Source organism: Procambarus clarkii, chromosome 11 (genome assembly GCF_040958095.1).
Source record: "Procambarus clarkii isolate CNS0578487 chromosome 11, FALCON_Pclarkii_2.0, whole genome shotgun sequence".
Lineage (NCBI taxonomy): Eukaryota > Metazoa > Arthropoda > Malacostraca > Decapoda > Cambaridae > Procambarus > Procambarus clarkii.
The window spans coordinates 20,628,394-20,656,173 of NC_091160.1; the positions used below are offsets into that span (position 1 = coordinate 20,628,394).

General features: G+C 44.3%; 1 protein-coding gene across 1 annotated transcript in view; it reads left to right on the forward strand.

Moving 5' to 3' along the window:
• TBC1D5 (TBC1 domain family member 5) overlaps positions 1-27,780 on the forward strand; it is a gene marked incomplete in the record, with an annotated part of 601,299 nt that overhangs the window by 91,718 nt on the left and 481,801 nt on the right. Inside the window, 1 exon segment of the mRNA XM_045742746.2 lies at positions 10,635-10,867. Coding sequence (XP_045598702.1) covers positions 10,635-10,867 — 233 coding nt within the window.

A 27,780-nucleotide genomic window follows, 5' to 3' on the forward strand; every position in this document is an offset into this window, starting at 1 on the left:
TTGAAAACTATATTTTATTATAATTGCATATACAGTATAGCATACATATTGATAGTTAATTTTTTAAATTTAATTATGAATGATATTTAAAAAATTTAAGTGCTGTTAAATTGGTTTTAATAAAAGTTCAGGTACTGTATTCAAAATTGTCATTGCAGTAGTGAAAACACTGATTTCTGCACCTGCTCCTCTTTTACACACACATTTCATCAGCTAGTAACTGAGCTTTGGCAAATGTGTTGTCTTGTCCCACACAAATATGGGTTCTTCTCTTTACCATTTTCTCTTTCTCGATATGTAAATCTTTTTTTTTTCTTATTCACTTTGTATAAAATGACATTTACTGTTCTGTATGTACAGTGGAACCTTGGTCTATGAATTTAATCCGTTCCAAAAGATGGCTCATACACCAAAACAAATTTTCCCATAAGAAATAATGTAGATTGAAATGATACCTTCCACACCCCCAAAAATATTGACTTAAAAATACATTTTAAACAGAAGACTACTTATATTTTTCATACACAAAACAATCAGCTACTGATGAAGTTGCTAATCTGGACTATTTGGGAAAGCCCCCCCATCAAGATAGGCCAGTCATCCGGATTAACAGATGTTTTACCAGGAAAATCCAAAAGTGAACATATTCACAATTTTTTGTACCACAACCATGATAATTTGAATTTCCACAAAAGATAATTTATGTGTAGGGCTGGGTGGGTGGTTAGCTGTCTGGCTGGTGGGTGAGCAGGGCAAGTGGGCGGGCAGACAGGTGGGATGAGTGGGCAGGCTGGATGAGTGGATGGCAGGCAGATGGGCTTGGTGGTTGGTAGATGAGTGGGCAGGCAGGCAGGCAAGTGGGTGAACAGGTGGGTGGGTGGGCGAGCAGGTAGGCAGGCAGGCAGGTGTACAGATAGGTGGATGGGCAGGCAGGCAGGTGGATGGGCAAGCACGCAGGCAGGTGGATGGGCAAGCAGGCAGGCAGGCAGGTTTCAGTGGGTGGGCAGGCAGTTAGGTATGTGGTCACACAGGCAGGAGAGTGGGTGAAACTCTCCCTACCCATATCTCTATACATCCACACCCTACCTTTGCCCTCCCTCCACCCATCACCTTCCCAACCCATGTCATCACCCAATCCTCCCCCTCTCTACCAATGCCATGCTCCCCCTCCCAGCTCTCCCTATCTTCATTCTCCCCCTCCCAACCCTCACCCTCCACCCATCACCCTCCCAACCCATGTCATCACCCAATCCTCCCCCTCTCTACCAATGCCATGCTCCCCCTCCCAGCTCTCCCTATCTTCATTCTCCCCCTCCCAACCCTCACCCTCCACCCATCACCCTCCCAACCCATGTCATCACCCAATCCTCCCCCTCTCTACCAATGCCATGCTCCCCCTCCCAGCTCTCCCTATCTTCATTCTCCCCCTCCCAACCCTCACCCTCCACCCATCACCCTCCCAACCCATGTCATCACCCAATCCTCCCCCTCTCTACCAATGCCATGCTCCCCCTCCCAGCTCTCCCTATCTTCATTCTCCCCCTCCCAACCCTCACCCTCCCTCCATCCACCACCCACCCAACCCTCACCATCACTCAATCCTCCCCCTCCCTACCATGCCATGCTCCCATTCTCCCCCTCCCAGCTCTTTTGGGAAAACAGGCTGTCAAGATGCTGACAAGCTGTGAAAATGCCGACAGGCAAGACAAGCTGTGAAAATGCCGACAGGCAAGACAAGCTGTCAAGCTGCACAAAGTCTGTGCCTCAGACTGCCAGACAAGACACAACACTGGGCAGACAGATGATTACATGTCTCCTTCCTGCTTATACCCCCTCTCTCTCACACAAGCCCTTCCCAACTCGCCCAAGAGTGTCAACACATGATGTATAATGGCACCATAATATGCACCTTAAGTTGTGTTAATACCCATTTTATTATCTTGTTAATATTGAAATGAATATATAGCCAACCAAATACTTTTAAAATATTATGGTGTGTTATTTAACCCCTCAACTGCGCAACGCGCCTGCAGGCCCTCGATGGGGATGTGCAACGCACCTCCGGGTATTTTTATTTTTAGTGTTCCATTCAAAACTCCCACGGCTACATGTGGTTCATATCATCTTCCTCAGGGCTCTTGTAAACAGACACCATCTTTAAAAAAAATCCTGGGCCACATTCCCGGGTGTGAGAGCCTCAGTACTGAGTGAGCAACCTAGGCTGGCGCACACAGCATGAGCTCGCAGCACTGCTGTTCAGCTTGTGACCACAGCATCGCCTAATAATGTTAAAATATATATATATAACATGTATTATTTAGCCATGATAGTATTACAGAATATTACAGAACAGAAAGTATTACATTACATTACAGAAAGTATTACAGGCTCCCCCCAGAAAACCAGTGTTGAATGTAATGAAACGCCATTTTCTGGGTGAGACCCGGAGGCTCCCCGGCAACCCTCCCTCCCTCCAGTCGGCGGTTTTTCGCGTGTTTTGACATCCAGCCTCAGAACTGATGGGTGGATAGCCGGCGTGGGAGGTCTGGGGCTCCCCCTTCCCCCTCCCGGGGAGGGGGAAGCTGCGCAGACAGCGGCGCGGTGACGTATGACGTCATACTAGTTTCCTTGTTTTCTGTTGAAGAGTTCTGTCCACTAGTTCGGCTTTAGGTAGCAATTTTCACCAGAATAGGGGTTTGTTTTGGAATGCTTACCTTTCTGGATGCTTGACCCGGTCGATGGCAGACATAGAATGCTTCCAACCACACGGGGGTTTCTATAGGCCATTGCTCCCCTTGCCTCTCTGAGGGGGCCAGGTTCTGGCCGTGGTCCCCGGTAGGCCCTAGAACTCCATACACATGACTGATGCCAAAGTCTGACATTAGCATATCAGCCGGTAAAGCTCCGGGATGCCTCCGGGTCTCACCCAGAAAATGGCGTTTCATTACATTCAACGCTGGTTTTTTACATGTGGAGATTGAAATTAAAGTAAACTCTCTAGCTGAAAGTTACTTTTGGCCTGGTCTTGACCTAAATTATCTTGATAAAGTCTTTTCATTAATGACATGTCTCCCATGTACTGTACTGACATCACATACTGTCTCCACTCGATCATCCGGACTATATGGGAAGGACCCCCAGCCGGATTATCACATTTTTCGGATAATGGTACTTTTTCACCTATGAGTCCAAAACTAACCATTTCCAACTAGTATTTTTATATTACAAACAACATAATTTGAATTGCCTTGCCACATATAATTATTAAATATTCAACTAGAAACCTCAACCTACCTTGTTGTTGTTCGTCTTCTTGATTGATGCCACACATCTTGAAGTTAAAAATTCTTGACAATTTACATAACTTACACTAACACAACACTAAAATTAACACTTAAAATTACTGTACAGTTCATTAGGCAAAGTTAGTTTTCACTGTCAGTTGCGGAAGCCTCACTGATTGAAGGCATTTGGCTTGCCTGTGACACCTCACTTGTTGAAGGCGCTGGGCTTGCCTGTGACACCTCACTTGTTGAAGGCGCTGGGCTTGCCTGTGACACCTCACTGGTTGAAGGCGCTGGGCTTGCCTGTGACACCTCACTGGTTGAAGGTGCTGGGCTTGCCTGTGACACCTCACTGGTTGAAGGCACTTGGGTTGCGTGTGCTGCCTCACTTGTTGAAGGCACTTGGGTTGCATGTGCCGCCTCACTTGTTGAAGGCGCTTGGGTTGCATGTGCCGCCTCATTTGTTGAAGGTGCTTGGTTTGATTTTCGTACCATATAAGAATCAAGTGTTGCTTGCCTTCTGTGTTCATTGGCCAGTTGTAAGATCAGCTCTTTTGTTCGCCTAAGGAACAGATACATGTTTCCAACCTCTGGATGAGCACAATTAGATGACAAATTTATTGATCTGTCAACATTGGTCATGAGTACACTGTATTTTGTGGTCATTGGTGTTGGTTCTTCACTTCCTTCTTCATACTCTTCATCGACCTCGCCAGTAATAGACTGGAGAATCTCGTCTTCACTCATCACACCATATCCTGGGTCATTGGCATCTTGTTCAAGCCAATCAACCACATCCTGTATTTCTAAGTTTTTGCCAGCATTTCTAAACATTTCATGGATTTCATCTGTAAATCCTTCAAAATCCATTTCTGCATCCTCCTCATTTCTGACCGTAGACGTGAGGAGTTTTTTCCAGGAATTTTTCAAAGTCGATTCCTTTAATTCACTCTACACCTTGGCCCAGTTATAGATGGCTTCCTATATGGTCAAAATCGTGATCGGATAAAGTTATCACAATATCTGGCCAAAATGGCCACAGGAACCGGATAAAAGCTGGTTTGGTCAGATAAAATATCAGGGTCGGTTAATTTTCTGCCGATGTTACACTATCCAGACAGTTGACCGGATAATCATGGCTTTGTCCGTATATGAAACCCATGAGGCGGGCCGTACGGTATTAATCCAGTCTGCTCGTGACTCGAGGCATACATTGTGGCAAATAATTTATATTTGTATCAAATTTATAATGCCGATGAATCTGGGTTGTATTGGAGGAGTTTACCAGAAAAAACTCTAGCAATGAGGAGTGAGGGTTGTATGCCAGGACGTAAGGTCAACAAGGACAGGCTCTCGGCCATGATGTGTGCGAATGCCGATGGCACAGACAGAATCACGTGTGCAATTGTTGGTAAATCTAAGAAACCAAGAGCCTTGCAACATTGCATGGACAGACTGCCAGTCAAATATTTTAACTCAAAAAATGCATGGTTTACACAGGAGATCTTTCTTTCCTGGTTTCATGACGTGTTCTGCAGGGAAGTTCGTGCCTATCAAGTTAAGAAACTCAAAGTAAGGCCAAGCGAAGTTCGGGCTTTGCTGCTGCTTGATAATGCGCCTGCCCACTCCAAAATTGACACGTTAACCTCACAAGATGGCAAGATAACGTGTATGGCACTTCCTCCTAACACAACCTCTCTCATTCAGCCTATGGATCAGGGAATTATCTGTGCCACAAAGAGGTTGTACACCAAAAAGATGCTCAATGAAGTTTTTTTGGTTTTGCCTCTTCCGGAAGATATTGAACTCGGTGTGGATAACAGGGCTAAAAAAACTTCAGAATTTTAAGAACTGTACAATAAAAGGGCATTTTCTGGATGTTCGAATCCCGGATAATCGCGGGGTTACAGTACTTTACATTCTGTAAGAGCTCGTTAACCATAAATAACGATTGTCGTTATTTTAAGGCAGTGCACGTTGATGCGCTGCCTTAAAATACGACAATCCCTCTTTGCACATACAAAAAATTCTTTGCAAAAAATTATTTTTCCTTCCAAAAGTGTTAAATACCCTCCACAGAACACAGATATGTTGAAAATACTGCTCAAATATACTTACTTTGGCTGCAGTGATGTCCACAAAATGGCGTATGACGTCACGTCTAGGTGGTCACCCGTGCCGTAGATTCCCGTAGGCAGTCGCGCGCCAGATTCAACAAGTGCCAGTTGCCACAAATATTTTTATGTTCATTTTTTCCACATAATTACAAATGCATTTTTTTTTTTTTTTGCTAATCCTATGTATATTGAAGTGGTTTACACAATTCAGGCAGTAAAACATTCATACTGTTCAAAGAAACTGTTAAATGTTTCACAATTGTTTCCACAAACATTGTTCATATTTTCTTTATATGTTCAGTTATGTACATTTCCAACTATATACAGACTATATACAGTATATCAGACTATATACATCATCTAAGGCCTCACACTTAGAACAGCGCAAGTGTGTGATAATTAGTGAAGCGGTCAACGGGGCACAAGGCAACTTTGGGCCCAATGCACCAAGTGCAGATGGATCTTCCCTTTTGTTTCCCACATTGTGTGTTCTTGCAAACAACGCAGGCACATTTACTCTTGTCTCGTGTGCCTGTTATAACCAAGCTTATGTATTTCTTTTCCCCTGAGTCTGTCAGGAACTGCATGAGGCATTGTTGCTGGCACCCCACACGGCACAACACTACCCTCCACCCCATACTTCACCAGTAGTTGTGACACTAGAGCAACACAATGTACGGATTGGTGGTCTCTTGCCAGATTTCACAAGATACGTGTTGAAACAGTTCAGCACTGTAATGACAAGGAGGTAGAAAAATAATTTCTTCGTCCACTTCACAGATTTTCACATGCATTCGACGGCACAAACCATCATGTCACATTTATCTATTAACTGCATATTTACATTGTAGTCAATGACACAATCAGGTTTATACATTGGCAACCTTATTTCAAAATTCACTTTGCCACTGTCCAATATGGCACCGGTGTGAATAGTTGTCAACATATTCACTTTGTGTCTGTCCCTCCACCTCACGGATAACATATGATCACACTTTCGCAGCTAGCATTCACCCACTGCAAAACAATGCCAAACACTGGCATTTCCCTCCTGTGGGCCTTGACAGTGCCACATATGCAGGTGTTGTGGCCAAGGAGGAATCTGGTCAGCAAGGGGCTGGTATAGTAGTTGTCCATGTACAGGATATGCCCCTTATTCAGCAATGGTTCCATGAGTGTTTTCACGACACTTCCTGAGAACCCATGTTGATCTTGACCTGGTATGTTTACATCTGTACCTGATTACAATATCATGTCCATGACCATACCAATTTTGCAGTCACATAGCACGAAGAACTTTAGTCCAAACCTGTGCCGCTTTAATGGAATGTACTGCTTGAACGCCAGTCGTCCTTTGAACAGAACTAGCGATTCATCTATAACGATGTTATGTGCTGGTACAAAATAGTCATGGAACTTTCCTCTCAAATCACTAAATATCTTCCGTACTTTCCACACTCTGTCGTGTCAGACTGTGATACTGTGACAGACTACCTGTCTTCATTAACATTGTTCTCAAAATGCCGACAGCAGGTACCTATCACGTGACATCTATCTGTTGAACAAGAGAGTTGGAACAAGGCTGTCTTTGTTCCAATAATCCTGGATTACGTGGTTTAACTGCATGCCTCATCATCATGCACAATGCTAAAAACAAGTACATTTCTTCAATAGTCGTGTCTTTCCAACATGTCAACCGAGAGGCAAGTAAAATTCCAGAGTCAATTAGTTCCAGAGTGTATCCGTTCGTCTCTGCAACGAGATGGTCCATGAATGGCTGATGAAATATGCCATAAAGTAATCAATTTCATGTATATCATCACCAGTATAGGGGAATATGAGTGTCACACCTACATCGGTATCATCAAATGTTGGAATTTGTGGGACAAAATTATCACAATCCTGCAACATAAGTACCCCAGTATTTTTGGTTTTGGCGCCAACACCACAGTCAACCCTAGCACGAACACCACCAGCACAGGTGCCAACACCATGGCTCCATCGTCTTGTGCTAGAGCTGCGTGTGGGTATGCCACGAGATGAGACTGTTCTGTGTAGTATAGGCCTACCGCGAACAGGCCGCATGACACGCTCGCGCTTGCCTTGTTGTGGTGTTGGGGCAGCGAAACCCTGCCTAGTAACACCGTACCCGCTTGTACTTGGTTCATCATCACTGCTTATATCTAAGCCTATGTCACTGAACACTGAAAATGACTTATAACATATAGTATCACTCAGTAGACTCGCATCACCATCAGGTGACACAGATGGTGATGGTAACTCTAGCGGTATTGACCCAGGGCGACATGGGAGGCTGGGCGAGGCGCGTGTACTGTACACACTTTTGACATCGTCCACCTCAGTATCCCCATCACTCGTGTCAGACTCCTGTGCTAGGTATTTTTCTGGACTGTAGTCTATATCATCAACAATCGGTCCATCATCATACAATATGTCCTGTATTTCCTCCTCTGAGAGTCGTTTTGCAGCACCGCGGCTGAACATGGATCAGGAGCTCATAGACGATGCGTCAGACATGGTTGCTTCCTTGAAACTAAGGGTCCTCAGGGCCCCTGGGGCATGCTGGGATTTTTTTTTTTAAATGGTGGACGATTACTGGAGGCCTCGGGCATCCATTTCATACCCGAGTCACCGAGCGCCAATTTTGAATCCTATGCTAAAAATACGAGTGCCCACAGACGCTCGGTACACCCCTGATCTAGCGCCTATAGGCGCTCTGCGCAGTGCAGTGGTTAATCTGAACATTATCAACCCTGACTGATAATCCTCACAAAATTGAGTCCAAATTTTCTTCTCCAAACTGTGCCAGACAGAAATTTGGGTTACTGAGAGAGTGACAGGGTTATTGAATGATACTGGGAGACTCAGCAGAAGAAACCTTAGCATCTGGCAGTCAAAAGTGACCTTGCCAGTCTACCGTATGTAAATTTATGTTTATTGTGTGTGGAAATAGGAATTTTGTTTGTACTTTACTAAAAAAAAAAAAAAAAAAAAAAAAATTGAATATTTTCATCTTTGGGCCTGCTGGTAAGAATTCCTGTGAAGCTGTCCGTCTAACTCAGAGAAGGGTAGGCCCCCATGTGAACCAGATTAGCGACCATTATCATTATTATGCACTTATTTTTACTTAGCACTAAAGTTTTGTTGTAGTTGAATAATAAAATTGCATCATTGTTAACCATTAAACTGCGCATGGCGTATATATACGCCATGAGTAACATGTCCCACAGTGCGCATGGTGTACATATATGCCATTGGGTGCCAGGCATGATTCAAATGGCCCGCGGCTACACGGGGTTCACATTAGCTTCCTCAGGGCTCTTGTAAACAGATGCCATTTTAAAAAAAAATCGTGGGCAATATTCTCAGGTGTGAGAGGCACAGTACTGTTGCAGCAACCAAGGTTGGTGCACGCAGCATGAGCGAACAGCATTGCTGTTCAGCTTGTGACCACAGCATCGACGAAAAATGTCAAAATAAATATATAATTGCTATTATTTAACGATGACAATATTACAGATGACCCCTGAATGTGATATAAATAACCAGGGTTGTGATAATGGCAGGATTGTTGTAATAATTAGCGCTGTGGGAGGAGTGATGCTGAGGGACGGAGGGAGATTGCATTGTTTACTGACTGTGTGGTCACCTGTTATTGTCTGCATTCACCATACCAGCTCAGTGGTTCTCTATGGTGAACACAAATGTAGATACTTATTACACTAATACACACATTATATATAACAGCAAAAGGATTATGCTGGGAGGAGCATTTTGGGTGACGGAGGTGACGTCGTCTGCATGATTTGTCTGGCTGTGCAGAGGGAGGCCACTATGCTCTTTGGGCATTCTACAAGCTTAAGTGTACAGTTACGGTGCATACAACATGTATATACTTATATATAATATGTGTATACAAGTATAGTGTAATAACACTGCAAACAGTATTGTTGGGGGAAAAAGGTTAGTGCGTGTGACCTTGAATGAGTGAGCGAGCCGCCAGCTGGCTGTGTGTATAGCGATGACTCTTAGTGCCTGAACTAACTATATCAGCTTAGCTGTACAGTTGTGGTGAACAAAATATATACATACTTATATATAACGTCTGTATATAGAGTCATAACACCACAAACGGTATTGTTGGGGGAGAAAGTTTGGTGTGTGTGACCTTGAATGAGTGAGGGAGCCGCCAGCTGACTGTGTATAGTGACGACTCTTAGTGCCTGAACTAACTATATCAGCTTAGTTGTACAGTTGTGGTGAACAAAACATGTAGATTCTTATATATAACATAATGTCTGTATATTGTGAATAAAATATAAAACAGGATGGTGGGAGGAAAAAGTGGGTAAGTGAGGCGTTGTTGAGGGAGTGGCAGCGAGTGGCTGGCTGGTGTGTGGCGGGTCACTCCTCGTTGCTTTTCGACTCTCAATACCAACTTAGTGGTTCGTTATGGTGAACAAAACATGCAGATACTTATATATAACCTGTGGATAGAGTGCAATAGCAGCAAAACTATTTGTTTATTGTTTTATGAACATAATTGAATCACTAATATGACACCATATTTTTGAGTATAGCGATTATTCCCCACTTTTATTATGTAAATATATTACAATACACACTATTGAATAATATTACTGCAGAAAACTAAGAAAAAATCAATCAGAGACATAGAAATAATTAAGTGATAATATCTTTGTGGCAACTCCCACCTGTCAGCGCGGGTGACGCTGACCGACTCTGACGACCACTCTGACGACCACTCTGTCAACACCCACTTTTTGCCAGACTTCCTCTGTCAATTGCACCCAAAATATTTTAACTACGATTTTTTTTTTATTTTCCCCGTTCTCAGGGAACACAAATTAAACATTTTAAGAAGATGAAATAATTTTTTTTTTTTCTTGCGCACAGGGGTGTAAATGTCCTCAGGATCCCTGAGCAGTGGAAGGGTTAAACCAGTGTCTTTAAAGTACTTCTCAGTTAATAAAATTTATAAGTGCTTTTTGGTTAAATGTTTTTATGAAACAGTGACAGAAGCTTATTTACTGTGCATGATTCTATAATAGTCAAAATATTGTACCTTCCATTTGCTATTTGGCAAAATTGTGTTGCTGGAGTGTGATAAAACAAAGTGCGTGTGTTTACTGTGTAATTGTTAATGGTTAAATATATTTACTGAAGCTTTTAAACCAAATTTTGTTTGCAGCATCTGCCAATGAGAGGTTAAGTATGCAGCATGAAGATCACTTCAGTGTCAGTCGCCCAGTCAGAGTTCTTGGGGGTGGTTTACCTTATTGTGCCGAGTGGGCAGAAATCTGCAGGTGTGCTGGAACAGAAGCTATACAGAACCTCGGTAGAGCTGGGGAGATGCGAGCAAGCAGATTTCGTTCTGTGTGTTGGTTGATATATTTAAAAATTCTACCTGATGATCATACACAGGTAATATAATAAATTAATTTCCTTGTTTCTCATCAGATTTAAAGCTTACTCAGTACTCTCTTACCATCATCAATCTCCTCCTCCTTACCACCTGCAACATTTGGCAGTTGCAGCCTTTGCTTGTAAACCATAATCAGGATCATCTCTATTTGCTTCTAACTACCCCACAGTATTATTTATATTCAAATTATTAGCAGCTTCTTAATAAACATTTTGTAGTTTGCATTATCAAATCTGTTATGTTCTACAATATCAATTATCTCTATCTACAGGTTTTGGCTTCATAAATCATTCCAAGACCTCTCATATGAAGATTTACTCTCCTTATGTCCATCATTATCCCAGTTGTAAATAATTGTTAAAATTTTCTAATGCTCTTCTCCTTATCCCCTTTTTGTGTTTGACACTGGCTTCGCGATAATGTTATTGCAGTCCTTAAATCAATACACGTAGTTCAGCAGAGGATGTTAATGCCCTCCACAATTAAAACATTTGTAAAAATTTCATTTATTGTCAGATTATTATAGGACTTGTTTCATAATGTGCGCATTTCACGTATAATGTGAAAAAATGGACCACTATGGAACCAGTGGAAAATGGACCACTAATGGATCACTAGTCGCGCATGGCTTTCAAGCAGCCAGAGTTGCCACAAATTTATTTACAGTGTCCAGGTGTATTTTACCACAATTTTCTAGAGGGAGCCTCTTCAGCTCCCCCAGAGCTATCCAGGCTGATACAGTGGTACCTCAGCTTATGAATTTAATCCGTTCCCAGAGACAGTTCGTAAGCTGAAAATTTGTAAACTGATGCTACTTTTCCCATTAGAAATAACGTAAATTAATCTGTTCCACACTCTTCCCAAAATTAACTTCAAAGTAAATTTTATACCTAATTCACCCAAATCTTTAGTACTAAAGAATGGACAAGTTATTGCTTACCTATATTGATGACTTGTTAGCATATGGAAGACAGTGAGGAGGGGGGATTAGGAGAGGTGTTAGTGTTTGGAAAGGGAGTCCACTTTCATTATAACATCAGGCAGTGATGACTTCTCTAGGGGTACACTCTCTGGCACGTTTTTCCTGCATACCACTAGGACCTGCTTGTGGCTCTCTACTTGTTTTTCCTCGCTAAAAACCTGTCTAGTGACACTTGTTTTTCCCTACGTTGTAACACTTGTCTGAAGTGAGACATCACATTGTCATTAAAAAGGTTAACACAAGGGCCTACTACTGCTTGCTCTGGGTGAATTAACAACTTTTCAACATCCTTAAGAGTTTGTGTTCTTTATTTCGTGATTGTTGATACACCTTTTGCTACTTTAGCACTCATAATGTCCTTTTTCTTAACAATTGCAGTGTATATCGTTAACATAGATTTGTTGTACTGCATAGCTAGTTTAACAACCTGTGTACCATTTTCATGTTTACGAATGATCTCTTGTTTTTCCTCTATGGTTACTCTCACATATGTTTTCTTGGCTTGAACCTTACCACTGCTTTCTTGGGACCCATGGCAATATATATTATAATAACTTTTATGTTCAAATACCCAAAAAACTGAAAAACACTAAAATTCTTTACAAAGAATTCAGGCGGGATTGTCACTAGGCAGGAGGCACTGGTAAACTGAGGCGCAGTCGCCGTACTACCACGTGCTAGGTCGGCCATACGTGTATCAACAAACTTCATTTCCCGAGGCAAAGTTCGTAACCCGATTCGTATTTTACAAAGAAATTGGGCTCGTAACCCGAAAAGTTCGTAAAGAGGGGCATTTGTAAGCCGAGATGTCACTGTATTGCTAATACAGTGGGGCCTCCACTTATGATGGTAATCCATTCCCAGAGATATATTGTAAGTCGAAATATCGTAAGTCAAAACAAATTTTCCCGTAAAAAATAATGGGAATTGAATTAATCCGTTCCACACTCCCCAAAAAATTACCTTCAAAGTAAATTTTATACCCAATTCACCCAATTCTTTAGTACTATGCAGAGCACCACTTGGTTTCCGAACCCCATGGGGACGAGACCCGTCGGTTATTACGTAAGTTCGTAAACGAGGAATGGAGGAAAATGGAGAGATTTTTTTTTTTAAATTTAACAAAAAATTCTAAGGGAAAAAATCGACAGATTCATAGCGTAAATGCAACAAATGAAATAAAGTTCATTGTGTAATTGCGTTCACTCACCCCCACCCTTCCTTCCCTCACTGCTTCTCTCTCACTGCATCTCCCCCTCACTGCCTCTCCCCCTCACTGCCTCTCCCCCTCAATGCCTCATTGTCTCTCCCCCTCACTGCCTCTACCCCTCACTGCCTCTCCCCCCTCACTGCCTCTCCCCCTCACAGCCTCTCCCTCTCACAGCCTCTCCCCCTCACAGCCTCTCCCCCTCACAGCCTCTCCCCCTCACAGCCTCTCCCCCTCACAGCCTCTCCCCCTCACTGCCTTTTCCCCTCAATGCCTCTCCCCCTCACTGCCTCTCCCCCTCACTGCCTTTTCCCCTCAATGCCTGCCATCCCTCCCTCACTGCCTTCCTCATAACATGAGAACAGCAGGCAGTTAGTAGCTTCCGGGGGAGCTACTAACGGGGTCGGGAACTACTAACGGGGCGGAGGAGGGGGAGCTACTAACGGGGTCGGGAACTACTAATGGGGCGGAGGCTGTGTAGAGGCGGACATGTCTGTCAGCGCCTGCTCACAGATGCCAGCTGTGCATAATTCATAAATAAAACTATATTTGTTTAATTAATAAATAGGAAATGATATAACATGTTAATGATTAATAATGTATATTAATATATGAAAATTAACATTTTGGCATAAATATTTTACAACTAAGATTAAAATTTGTAATACAATATGACTGAGAAGTTAGGCAACCATCGCCTGGTCAGCAAATCCTTCCTTACTGCCTCCCTCACCACTCCACCAACAGAGGGGGGAGGGGAATTAGTGAGAGAGGAGAAATAGTGGGAGAGGGGGAGAATTAGTGAGAAAGGGAGGGAGGGGAAGGTAGGGAGAGATGCTAGGAGGAAAGTAGTGAGGGAGAATTAGGGAGGGAGGGAAAGGCAGGCTGCCTGCCTCTCTGCCTGCATGCCTCTCTCTCTGCCTGCCTGCGCCTCTGCCTGCCTGCCTTTCTGCCTCTCTGCCTGCCTGCCTCTCTGCCTGCCTCTCTGCCTGCCTGCCTCTCTGCCTGCCTGCCTGCCTGCCTTTCTGCCTCTCTGCCTGCCTGCCTGCCTCTCTGCCTGCCTGCCTCTCTGCCTACCTGCCTGCCTGCCTGCCTGCCTGCCTCTCTGCCTGCCTGTCTGCCTCTCTGCCTGCTTGCCTGCCCTTCCCTCCCTCCCTAATTCTCCCATCCCCCCCTCACTACTTCCATCCTGCCTACCTCCCCCTCCCTTTCTCACTAATTCTCACTAACGAAACTTTTAGATTTTTTCAATTTTTTTTATTATTTTGTATTTTCTATAGAAAATGGAGCAGCGTACCTGACATCAACTGAATAAACCTTTTAGACATTTTTCTGTTTTCAAATTTTTTTATTTTTTTATTTTTTCATTTTTTCTGGAGGTAGCCCCTTCAGCTTCCCAGAGCTATCCAGGCTGATATGCTAACGTCAGATTTTGGCATCAGTCATGTGTATGGCATTCTGTAGGCTTACCGGGGACCACGAGACAGAACCTAGCCCCCTCAGAGAGGCATGGGGAGCAATGGCCTATAGAAACCCCCGTGTGGTTGGAAGCATTCTATGTCTGCCATCGACCGGGTCAGGCACCCAGAAAGGTAAGCGTCCCAAAACAAACCCCTATTCTTGTGAAAATTGCTACAAAAAGCCAAACAAGTGGATAGAACTCCCTAAACCAGAAACGAGCAAACGATCATGACATCACACGTCGCCGCATCGCTGTCTGCACAGCTCCCCCCCTCTTTCCGGGAGGGAAAAGGGGGAGCCCCAGACCCCCACGCCGGCCATCCACACCTAAGTTCTGAGGTTGATGATAGAAGCAGAGGTCATGTGCTCTGGCTCCAGTGATTTTCCAGCACCGTACTTTGTGTGTGGTGGCTGTCTTCCAGTGGTGCGCGAGCCAGGAGTTATTTTACAGTACTCGGGCTGCATGCGCCTTGGGTTCCCCTTCCCTAGGTGCCCTATGAGTACTGCCCTTGGGGCGTGAGGCCACCTTCCGCAAGTTCCTTGGGTCCTGCCTCTGCTGGGCCGTTATACTGCTCAGTTTTTTGGCCGCCCTTTGGGTGCTTGGGTGTTTTGTCTCTCTTGTTTACCTTAGGGGTAAGAGGCAGTTTGCACTAGTAAGGGGCGCAGGGTACTGCGCAGCTTGTTTTCACCATTCATAGCGGCTGGCTCTGTTCCTTTGGGTACTCTGTCCTCTTGCGGGGGTTTTCTTTTTCTTTTTATTGTGTTGCTTGGTGGGGTGGGGGGGTTCTGCCTTGGTTGTTGCCCCCATTGTACCTGTATGAGTACGATTGTCTCTTCAGGTGGTGCCTCCTGCTAGGTCCCCGTGAGTGTACACGTCCCTGGGGTTCAACTTTAGGGTATTACGGAAAAATGCGATAAATGAAAACTGGTTCGATTTCAATCAAACTTTTTTGACTAGTTGTATATAAAATTTGGTTTAACTGGCCCAAGTCTCAGCATCAGAGCATAAATAGGAAGGGAGAAAAAAAAATATTGAAGTGTGTCAAAAATTTTCCAAAATGGTCAAAAATTAACATCAAACAAAAATGTCAACTGAAATCATGTCTATGACTCTAAGCTATCACAGTAGAATATAATAAAGTGTTTTAATATTTAAATGCCAAAAAAAAAATTCCACAAAAAACAAAAAATTTGATTTTTTATCTTTTTTCATATTTTTTACCAGCCAATTTGCATGAGACTTATACACCTTACAGAATGTATGCCTATCTGTAAAGATGCAAATTTTGGAGGAAATTGATTGAAGTCAACTTCAACCATAGGTGGCAAAATGTTTGATCATATTTATTTTCAAGTAACATAAAATTGCATCTCCTCTTTCATTTTTTTTTTCAATTTACATGAAATTTACACCTTATATGTAGAGTTAACATCTCTACAACATTTATAAAACACTTTATTCCTAAGTTCATTTATTAATTTTATAAATACAGTGGTACCTTGAATAACGAATTTAATCCGTTCCGGCGCCATGTTCGTCATGTGAAATGGACGTCATACAAAACGATTGTCCCTATTTAACCACTGTGATGCGCTGTGTTTATTGTGAAATTTCCCCAGTGTGCATGACATCAAGTGTTCCCAAAAAATAATTTTTCTTTGTAAAATGATAAATTCCCTTCCCTGAACATGTCTATGTAAAAATAATTACCATATTCCACTTACTTCGGCTGTGAGGACGTGGACAAGGTGCTCTGTGACGTGATCAGGGCCTGGTCGCCCGTGTGTGAAGCTCCCAGACATGGTCGCATGGGCCATTCAAGCACCGCGTGTTGCCACAAATATATTTTCAAATATTTGTTCTATGTATTTCCAGTGCAGTTTTATTTCTTTTATCGTATATGATGCATATTTGTGCCCACAGTAGAATGTTCATAATGTTCCATGGAACTGTGATACATGTGTCAGTAATGTGTCCACAATAAATGTTTATTGTCACAATATTACGTGGAAAAAATTCACTAAAATTACAATATGTACAGTTTCACATACTATTTACACAGTAACACACTGTATTACACAGTACTTTGGAGGTGCGTAATAATCAACGAAGTAGTCCATGGTACACAGCATGACTTTGCTCTCGTTCCATCAGCTACAGGAAGATTTTCGCTTCCTGTTTCATCATTCTGTGTGCTTGCAAATAACGCACTCGCGTGCACCCTTGGCTTTAGGACTTGTAGGTGGTATATAGCCGAGCTTGTAAAGCATAAGGTAGTATGTATTCAATCGATTATAGGAAAAGCTCAAATTGTAAGGTAGTCTTGAAAAGATTGCTTTGTAAGGTCCCACACAGGAAGAGATTCAGCTAGCCAGAGAGAGGGTCTGTCAGTCAGGAAAGATTCAGGTATTCTTGAAAATATCTATGGAAAACACCACCATGGAAGCCGCTAATACCTGTACTGTTTATCTATGCTACTTGTATCAGATGCATCATCACTCACCCCATCATAAGGACATCTCTTCAAACTCACCTAGGCGTGCTTGCTCGGGGTGAGCTGACGGTAGGTATCCACCCTCCACCCCCCACCCCACCTCCCCCTGAACCCCTGGCAACTACCTCACAGGAGGAGGAGCCTACCCAAGTAGCAAGGACCATAGAACAACCTCCTACACTTGTAGGGAGTGTGGGTGAAATTGGATATAAGAAAGTGAGCTTCAAGGTAATGTACTCAAACATTGATGGGATTACCAATAAAGCAAGTGAACTGGCAGAAAGGGTGCAAGAAGAAAACCCTGATGTAATAGGACTAACAGAAACAAAATTGTCAGGAGTCATAACAGATGCTGTGTTTCCAAAGGACTACTATATAGTAAGGAAAGAGAGGGAAGGGAGAGGAGGTGGAGGAGTGGCCCTGCTGATAAGGAAGGACTGGAGTTTTGATGAGATGGAAATTCCGGGCTGTGACGGATTCAGAGATTACATAACAGGAACTATAACAATGGGTGGACCTAAGATAATAGTGACAGTCATTTACAACCCTCCCCTAAATGACAGAAGACCTAGACAGGAGTTTGATAGGAACAACATGGCAACCATTAATATAATAGAGAGAGCAGCTTCAGTTGCCTGCAGGAATGGCTCAAGACTCTTAATCATGGGTGATTTCAACCATGGAAAGATAGACTGGGAGAATGGGGACCCACATGGTGGTGCAGATACGTGGCGAGCTAAACTCTTGGAAGTGGCAACAAGGAATTTTCTGAGCCAGCATGTCAAGGAACCCACAAGAATGAGAGGCAATGATGAACCAGCTAGACTCGACTTAATATTCACCCTAAATGAGTCAGAAATAAGGGAAGTCAAAGTTGAAGCCCCCATAGGAATGAGTGACCACAGTGTACTGACCTTTGAGTACTTGGTGGAGGTAGGGATAACCTATCCAAGGATGGGAGTGGAGGGGAAAAGACTGAATTACCGAAGAGGAAAATATGACGAGATGAGGAACTTCCTAATGGGAATACCATGGGAAACAGAACTTAGAGACAAGAATGTGCAGGTCATGATGGATATTGTCACCCAAAAGTGCCAGGAAGCTGCAGACAGGTTTATCCCCGTCCAAAAGGAGAAAAACGAAAAACAACAGAAAAACCCATGGTTCAACCAGGAATGTAAGGTAGCGAAACAACTGAGTAAAAGAACATGGAGAAACTACAGAAATAACAGAACACCAGAGAGCAGGGAGAGGTACCAGAGGGCCAGAAATGAGTACATCAGAGTGAGGAGGGAAGCAGAGAGACAGTTTGAAAATGACATCGCGAGTAAAGCCAAGACCCAACCAAAGCTGCTCCACAGCCATATCAGGAGGAAAACAGCAGTGAAGGAACAAGTGATGAAGCTGCGGAAAGGGGAGAACAGATACACAGAGAATGACAAGGAGGTGTGTGAAGAACTCAACAAGAGATTCCAGGAGGTCTTCACAATAGAACAAGGAGAAGCCCCTGCACTAAATGAGGAGGCGGCAACCTTGGAAACCTTGGAGGAATTTGACCTCACTAGTGATGAGGTCAAAAGGTGTCTGCTGGAGCTAGATGTGACAAAGGCTGTTGGGCCTGATAGAATCTCACCATGGATACTAAAGGAAGGTGCAGAAGCACTAAGTGTGCCACTCTCTATGGTGTATAACAGGTCACTGGAAACAGGAGACTTACCAGAAAGTTGGAAGACAGCTAACGTGGTCCCAATATACAAAAAGGGTGACAGGCAAGAGGCACTGAATTACAGGCCAGTTTCCTTAACTTGTATACCATGCAAGGTGCTGGAGAAGATCGTGAGGAAAAGGCTCGTAGAGCATCTGGAGGGAAATAACTTTGTAACGCACCACCAACATGGGTTCAGAGATGGTAAATCGTGCCTCACAGGGTTAATAGAATTTTATGACCAGGCAACGAAAATTAGGCAGGAAAGAGAAGGGTGGGCCGACTGCATTTTCCTGGATTGCCAAAAAGCCTTCGACACAGTACCCCATAAAAGGCTGTTAAAAAAGTTGGAGCAACAGGCAGGAGTAAAAGGGAAGGTGCTCCAGTGGATAAGGGAGTACTTAAGCAACAGGAAACAGCGAGTAACGGTGAGGGGGAAGACATCAGAGTGGCGAGATGTCACCAGCGGAGTCCCACAGGGCTCAGTACTTGGACCCATCCTGTTTCTAATATATGTGAACGATCTTCCAGAGGGTATAGACTCATTCCTCTCGATGTTTGCTGATGATGCAAAAATTATGAGAAGAATCAAGACGGATGAAGATAGACAGAGACTACAGGATGACCTGGATAAACTGGAGGAATGGTCTAGAAAATGGCTGCTGAAGTTCAACTCTGGAAAGTGTAAGGTGATGAAATTAGGCGAAGGGAGCAGGAGGCTGAACACAAGGTATCATCTGGGAGGGGAAATCCTGCAAGAATCAAATAGAGAGAAGGATCTGGAGGTTGATATCACACCGAACCTGTCCCCAGAGGCCCACATCAAAAGAATATCATCAGCGGCATATGCTAGACTGGCCAACATAAGAACTGCCTTCAGAAACTTGTGTAAGGAATCTTTCAGAACCCTGTATACCACTTATGTAAGACCAATCCTGGAGTATGCAGCTCCAGCCTGGAGTTCATACCTAGTTAAACACAAGACAAAGTTAGAGAAGATTCAGCGGTATGCCACCAGGCTCGTCCCGGAACTGAGAGGATTGAGCTACGAGGAAAGGCTAAAGGAGCTGAACCTCACATCCCTGGAAAACAGAAGAGTAAGGGGAGACATGATAACCACCAACAAAATTCTCAGGGGAATTGACAGGGTGGACAAAGACAAACTCTTCAGCACGGGTGGGACACGAACAAGGGGACACAGGTGGAAACTTAGTACCCAGATGAGCCACAGAGACGTTAGAAAGAATTTTTTCAGTGTCAGAGTAGTTAATAAATGGAATGCACTAGGAAGTGATGTGGTGGAGGCTGACTCCATACACAGTTTCAAATGTAGGTATGATAGAGCCCAGTAGGCTCAGGAATCTGTACACCAGTTGATTGACAGTTGAGAGGCGGGACCAAAGAGCCAAAGCTCAACCCCCGCAAGCACAATTAGGTGAGTACAATTAGGTGAGTACTGAACGCAGAAAACGATTCATCTATGTATCATCAGTATAAATTGGAGATGGCAAGGGAGGGGCTCAGAGCTACAACTGGATACGCTTGCTATCATCCTCATAGGTGCTGTATCACTTGCATCCGGCCGTTGTGTTAAGTCCTTATTGCGCCTAGCTTCCCCAATATTATGACCCTTATGTTCTTCAAACAATAAGGTCTGAATTTCACCGACTGAGCGCAGTCTTTCAACACCGTGTCGGACAGGTGGTTGGGAGCCAGAGGCACGTATGCCACAAAGGGTTGCTCACGCAGTACTATCCCAACCAGCAGCCCTAGTCTTTCATATTTGTTAAAGCAGAAGGTTCATTCAGTTTTTGTCGGGTAGGCTGCTCCATTATGACAATCTTTCTTTGTTTCAAATGTGCTCCATTGGTTTTGTATTTGTCATTTACGTGTCAATAATGGAGCAGCCTACCCAACAAACACTGAACGAATCTTTATGGCATTTGTCCATTTTTCAAATTGTTTCAATTGTTTTTTTATTTAACCCTTACACTGCTCAGAGGTCCTTGGGACATTTACACCCCTGTGCGCAAGAAAAAAAAAAATACAAAATTTTTTTTTCGTCTTTTAAACATGTTAATTTGTGTCCCCTGAGCACGGAAAAAATAAAAAAAAAATCGTAGGTGACACATTTTGGGCGCAATTGACAGAGGAAGTCTGGCAAAAAGTGGGCGTTGACAGAGCGGTCGTCAGACCCGGTCAGCGTCACCCGCGCTGACAGATGGGAGTTGCCACAAAGATATTATTACCTAATTGTTTCAATGTCTCCGATTGATTTTTTCTTAGTTTTTTTGCAGTAATATTATTCAATAGTGTGTATTGTAATATATTTATATAATAAAAGTGGTGAATAATCGCTATACTCAAAAGTATGATGTGCATATTAGTGATTCAATTATTATGTTTATAGAACAATAAACAAATAGTTTTGCTGCTATTACACTCTATACACAGGTTATATATAAGTATCTGCATGTTTTGGTCACCATAACGAACCACTAAGTTGGTATTGAGAGTCGAAAAGCAAAGAGGAGTTACCGCCACACACCAGCCAGCCACTCGCTGCCACTCCCTCAACACACACACTAAACTTTCTCCCCCAACAATACCATTTGTGGTGTTATTACACTATATACAGACGTTATATATAAGTATGTATATATTTTGTTCACCACAACTGTACAGCTAAGCTGATATAGTTAGTTCAGGCACTAAGAGTCGTCGCTATACACAGATGGCGGCTGGCGGCTCCCTCACTCTTTCAAGGTCACACGCACTAAACTTTCTCCCCCAACAATACCTTTTGCAGTGTTATTACCCTATATACACATATTATATATAAATATACATGTTTTATGCACCGTAACTGTATACTTAAGCTTGTAGTGCGCCCAAAGAGCATAGTGGCCACCCTCTAAACAGCTAGACAAATCGTGCAGACGACGTCACCTCCGTCACCCATATGGCTCCTCCCAGCATAGTCCTTTTGCTGTTATTACACTAATACACACATTATATATAAGTATCTACATTTGTGTTCACCATAGAGAACCACTGAGCTGGTATGGTGAATGCAGACAATAACAGGTGGCCACACAGTCAGTAAACGATGCTGTCTCCCTCCGTATCCATCATCTCAAAGACAAAAGCCAACGGCAGTGACACATGACCCAAAGCAACACATGGCTGCTGAAGACCAGGAACATTCACTAGATACCTAGCCACCAAGACCCTGTTCAACCACCTAAACCCCCTGCATGTGAATATCAGACATATTAGCATATTATATTGCTAAGACATATTAGCAAACACTGCCATCAGATACTTACAGACATCATGAGCACGAGGGTAAATTGCAGGCCGGCTAGACTTAAGAGCACCACAGACAACCTGAGAAATATGTGCTTTGGAATAGGGAACCAGGGAAACAGGATCTACCCAAAACGAATCCACTGAAGTATAAGCAGCGGCACGAAGGTAGTGGCATAAAGCCATCACCAGACAAAGTGCATGATGCATCCTTTGCCAAACCAACCAAGCATCCACAACTGAAGGATCCTCCGGAAGTCTGCAGACTCATTCTTTGCCAGAAAAAAAGGAGCAACCTAACAAAGCACCCATCAGGGCCAAAGGAACTAAATCCCCAGTGCCAAAGAAGAACATGAAGCTCACTAACCCAACAACTGGAGACCAAAAAAAGCAAAAATACTACTGTACATTAAAAAAAAAATCCCGAACTGAAGGGGGCCATAGTAAAATGAGCCAATGAGAGAAAAGAAATAACCCAGTCCAGAGATCAGGCAGGCTCAGGCGGCACAAGAGCAGCCCGGAGGTGAAACAAAGTGCAAGAAAGCTTGCGAAATTGGGCCAAAGAAGTGTTAACCCCGAACACAAGATGGAACGACTACACCAATGCCTTAGGATAAGAGGTGACAGTATTCTGCAAGAGATGCTGATTGAGAAACAGCCAAGAAAGGACAAAACAACCCTCCATGGAAACCGATGAGTAACAAAGAAGAGAAAAAAAATGGCATAAAGACAGCCAAGAAACCTCACACTGTCACCAGGAAGACCACAGGTGGAACACCATTAATCCAGCCACCTGATCACATGCAGGTGACAATAAACACGCATCAAAAAGCCAGCATTCCATGTATTGAAACGCCATTTTCTGGGTGAGCCACGGAGGCTCACTGGAGCTATCAGGCTAATGTGTGATACATTAGACCAGGGGCATTATCTATAGAGCTCGACCTACCAAAGACCACGAGCCAGAACATGGCCCCTTCAGGGAGGATGCAGGGAGCAATGGCCATGGAATACCCCCCTATCTTGATAACCTATCTTGAGATGATTTTGAGGCTTAGCATCCCCGTGGCCCAGTCCTCGACCGGGCCTCCTTTTTGTTACATACCCCAGGAAGCAGCCTGAAGCAGCTGTTTAACTCCCAGGTACCTATTTACTACTTGGTAACAGGGGCATCAGGGTGAAGGAAACTCTGCCCATTTGTTTCCGCCTCCACCGGGAATCGAACCCGGAACCTCAGGACTACGAATCCAAAGCACTGTCCACTCAGCTGTCAGGTTGGCTAGACTAGATAGATAGTCTAGTCATAGACAGACAGTCTGGCTAGATAACCCTACGGACGACCAAGGAGACCCGAGCCCTGGAACAGGAAACGAGGGAAACTGGATCAACCCAAAGTGCATCCCCAGCCACCGAAGCCAAAGCGCACCGATAATGGCAGAGAGCTGCAACTGGACCCAACACATCATGCACTCCCGGTCAAACCAATCAAGCATCAATGACCCAAGGACCCCTCCGGAAAGCAGCCGTCTCGTTATTTGCCAGAGAATGAGAATGCTGCGAACGAACAAACCTACTACCAGGACTGAAAGAACAGAGACTCCTGCACCGGAGGAGAGTCTGAAACTCCCCGATCCGACCCCCAGAGGCCAATGCCAACAGAAACAGAGCCTTGGAAAAACAATCTTGAACCAAAGGGGCCACCACAAACCGAAGAGAGGAAAAATAAGAGAGCACCCGGTCCATGGACCAAGATGGCTCAGGTGGCGCATGAGCAGGCCAGAGGTGAAACAAAGCACAAGAAAGCTCACGGAATGGGGCAGAGGAGACATCCACCCCGAATGCAAGCTTTAGCGGGTCTATCAGCACCGCATGATATGAGGAAATAGTATTAGGCATCAAATGACGGTCCTGAAAAAGCCTAACAGAAAGGACGAGACAACCCGATCCAAAACAGACAACAACTTATGCAGAGTAAGAAAATGGCAGAAAGAACACCTGGAAACGTCATACTGTCACCAAGACGAAGCTCTAAAGTGGGACACCATCAATGAAACCACCTGATCACCATACAAATGGTGAATAACGTGCATCAAAAAGACAAGACACGAAGAGCAGAGGAGAAGACCAAACTAGCCATATACCGGAATAGTCCGACCTGCTGGAAAAGACGAAGCCGTGGGGAAACATCCTGGGTTCGAACACTGAGCAAGCAGCACCTGGAACCAGGGCTGGGCCGGCCACCAAGGGGCCACGAGGACTACTCTTCCTGGGTAGGACTCCAACTGAGCCAGAACACGAAGCAACAACTGGACCAGGGGGAAGCGGTACAGGTAACCCTTCCTCGACCAGTCCTGCTGAAAGGCATCCACCGCTAAAGCCTCACAGTTGGGGAAGAGTGCCACATAGATTAGGAAACACTGAAAGCATGCCGATGCGAAGAGGTCGAAATCCTGGAGTCGTACGTCCGGCAGAGCCAACGGAAGGAGTTGCCGTCGACCATCCATTCCGTGGACAGTAGAATGTCCACCAGGACGGCCTGTCTCTGGATATGAACCATGATTTGAACCACATGGAAAGCCAAACCTCGAAAAGCCAGCAGACGAGCCACTTGAAGTGACCAGCCCCAAAAAGGCAAGGATCGAAAAGAACCCCCTCAGTTTAGGCAATGAACCACCAGAGAACAGTCCGAATGGAGCCAGATGGTCGAACCCCGAACTACCCGAACCCTCCGAAGCGAAAGCCAAACTGCCGCGAACTCCCACAACATGCTATGAGCCCAATGAAAGGACGGACCCCACCGTCTTTGGCCGGCCTCGTGAGCACTGGTCACAAAGCCCCAGCTGAGAGATGACTCGTCCGTGAACACATCGGGCGAGGGTTCAGTTAAGCGCCAAGGCACTGAACCCCGAAAAACCCAGAAGAGGAAGCCGGCGACGCAGCAACCGATGCAAAGCCCCCGAAGGACGAACCCAGCGATCGCAAGAGAAGCGGAAGGAGCATCCTTGAAGGAACCAGAATTTGAAAGTCCCAAACATGACCCAGCCAGATCTGAACCTGGGAAGGAACCAGATGGGACTTCCTCCAGTTCACCAGGAACCCGAACCTGGCGAGCTGGGAAAGAATCACACCCTGGTGAGTAGACAAGAGGACCGACTGTGAGCCCATGCCAGCCAGTTGTCGAGGTAGGCCAGGACCCAAACCCCTAGCAGACACAGAGAGGCCACCATGACCCGGGTAAGATGCGTGAATACGCAAGGTGCCAGATTCAAGCCAAAAGGAAGGCAACAAAAGCTATAAGAATGGTGCCCTACCATGAAACCTAACCAATCCCTGAACCCTGGATGAATAGGAACTTGCCAATACGCATCCTTGAGGTCTAGGGACATCATCCAGGCTCCCGGCTCCAACAGAAGCCGGACCTGAGACAGAGTGGTCATCTGAAAGGAGGGGCAAGGAATCCAGGGGTTCAGACAGGACAAGTCCAGAATGAACTTAAGATCTGCACAGTCCCGTTTCGGCAGTGGAAACAGGCGGGAAACCCACCTGAGGGATGGGGTCTTTTCGACCATACCCAAACGCACTCACTCCAAGATGACCTGAAGAAGCGAAGGGGATGAAGCCTGCCCTGCCAGCCCTGAGCCCCCCAAAGGAGGAGGAGCTGCCCAATGCCACCCAAGGCCGGATGACAACCTGAAAATGCCCACAAATTGTGGGAGCAAGTGCAAGCAGAGTGAGCCTCACCCCCCCCCCTCCCCCCACATCACCCCTTCAATGGGGTGAACTGCGAAAGGGCCGATGCGCCTTATGAAGAGCCGACCGTCGAACAAAGTGATCACCAATGCTTGAGGTCTGAGCTGGCTACTCCGGTCTTTTGGGGAGGGTAGCCTACAACGTTTATTTATTGATATTTATATTTTCGAGACAGATTATTGAGATAATATAATTAGATATAGGATTTAGAGATAAGTAGTACTGAGGAGTACCATGAATTCCTACAAAGGATTGGAGGCAATCCTCACCGGAAATCGACAGATGTTCCAATAGTTTTTAACACTTTCGCGCTTTAGATTAGAGATAACTCGTCGCTGTTTTTTCTTACGATTCCGCATAACTGCCTAGTTTTCTCGTCCATCGAAAAAATATTTCTATAAATTCCATTTTTTAACTGAAATGGATGGGGATACTTTTGTTTTGTAGAGAATTTATTTGCGAATTTTCTGGTACAAGAATGAATATTATATCCCATAAACTTCTATGAGTAAAAAAAAAAATACACAAAATATGTTTGGGGGTGTGGCGAGCGTGTGGCAGTGGGTTCCCTTTAGCCGTTGATATATCCAACACGTGGGAAATATTTGTATGTGTTATGTATATGTCTGTGTAGGGAATTTTACTGCGATCACTGTCATACAAATTATAAAATGTTTCAACAAGTATAAACATGACAAACATCAAACGAACGAAAACAATGCGTTCGTTTCTGCCGCGAACGCATACTGAGCAACGTGGTTCTATATTTGGCGCTTCTCTTACACATGCTTTGTACAAATGTTATACAGTTCATCTTATAGAAAATTTTATTGCGAACACATTGGTATAAAAAAGAAATACGTACATAGAAAAGTAGGGTCAGGAAACGTATAAACTTTCCAAGCATGATTTCCCCCCTGTGCAGGCGATGAGTCACAATAACGTGGCTGAAGTATGTTGACCAGACCACACACTAGAAATTGAAGAGACGACGACGTTTCGGTCCGTCCTGGACCATTCTCAAGTCGATTGTGATGAGGACAGGTAGGGACAGGCATTAAATAGGCAAGAGAGAGCTGAGGAGGAAAGTCAGGTGTAGGGGATAGCAGTAATGAGAACCGCAGCAGGCCTATTGGCCCATACGAGGCAGCTCCTATTATAACCACCGAAGGAGAAGTAATAGGAATAAGAAGAGGATAGCAAGGGAGTGTAGAAGACAAGGAACAGAAAAAGGGAGAAGAGAGAATGAAAGGGAAAGAGAAAGAAAGAAATGGAAGGGGGAAACCTTATGTTAAGTCACGTTTGTTAGAAAGATTAGAGCATTTGAGTAATTTCACATTTCACAGTATATACTCAAATGCTCTAATCTTTCTAACAAACGTGACTTAACATAAGCTTTCCCCCTTCCATTTCTTTCTTTCTCTTTCCCTTTCATTCTCTCTTCTCCCTTTTTCTGTTCCTTGTCTTCTACGCTCCCTTGCTATCCTCTTCTTATTCCTATTACTTCTCCTTCGGTGGTTATAATAGGAGCTGCCTCGTATGGGCCAATAGGCCTGCTGCGGTTCTCATTACTGCTATCCCCTACACCTGACTTTCCTCCTCAGCTCTCTCTTGCCTATTTAATGCCTGTCCCTACCTGTCCTCATCACAATCGACTTGAGAATGGTCCAGGACGGACCGAAACGTCGTCGTCTCTTCAATTTCTAGTGTGTGGTCTGGTCAACATTTCCCCCCTGTGTTTTCGCCAGTGCGCTCACGGCTAACTACTCTCCACTTCACACACTCTTGCGGGTGGGCAATTACCTATATTAAACATTCATATGCATATGTCCGTGTAGAGAATTTTATTGCGATTCCAATGATACCAAAATTAGCGATGTAGGACAACTGTAGGCTTCGCAACCATTAAGAGAGTGGAAACATTTTGTTGCTGTTTGGCGCTCTCGGCGAGTGATCTGCATAGTTTTTTATTTGGTGTTGATACTCCTTATGCTTGGGCGGCA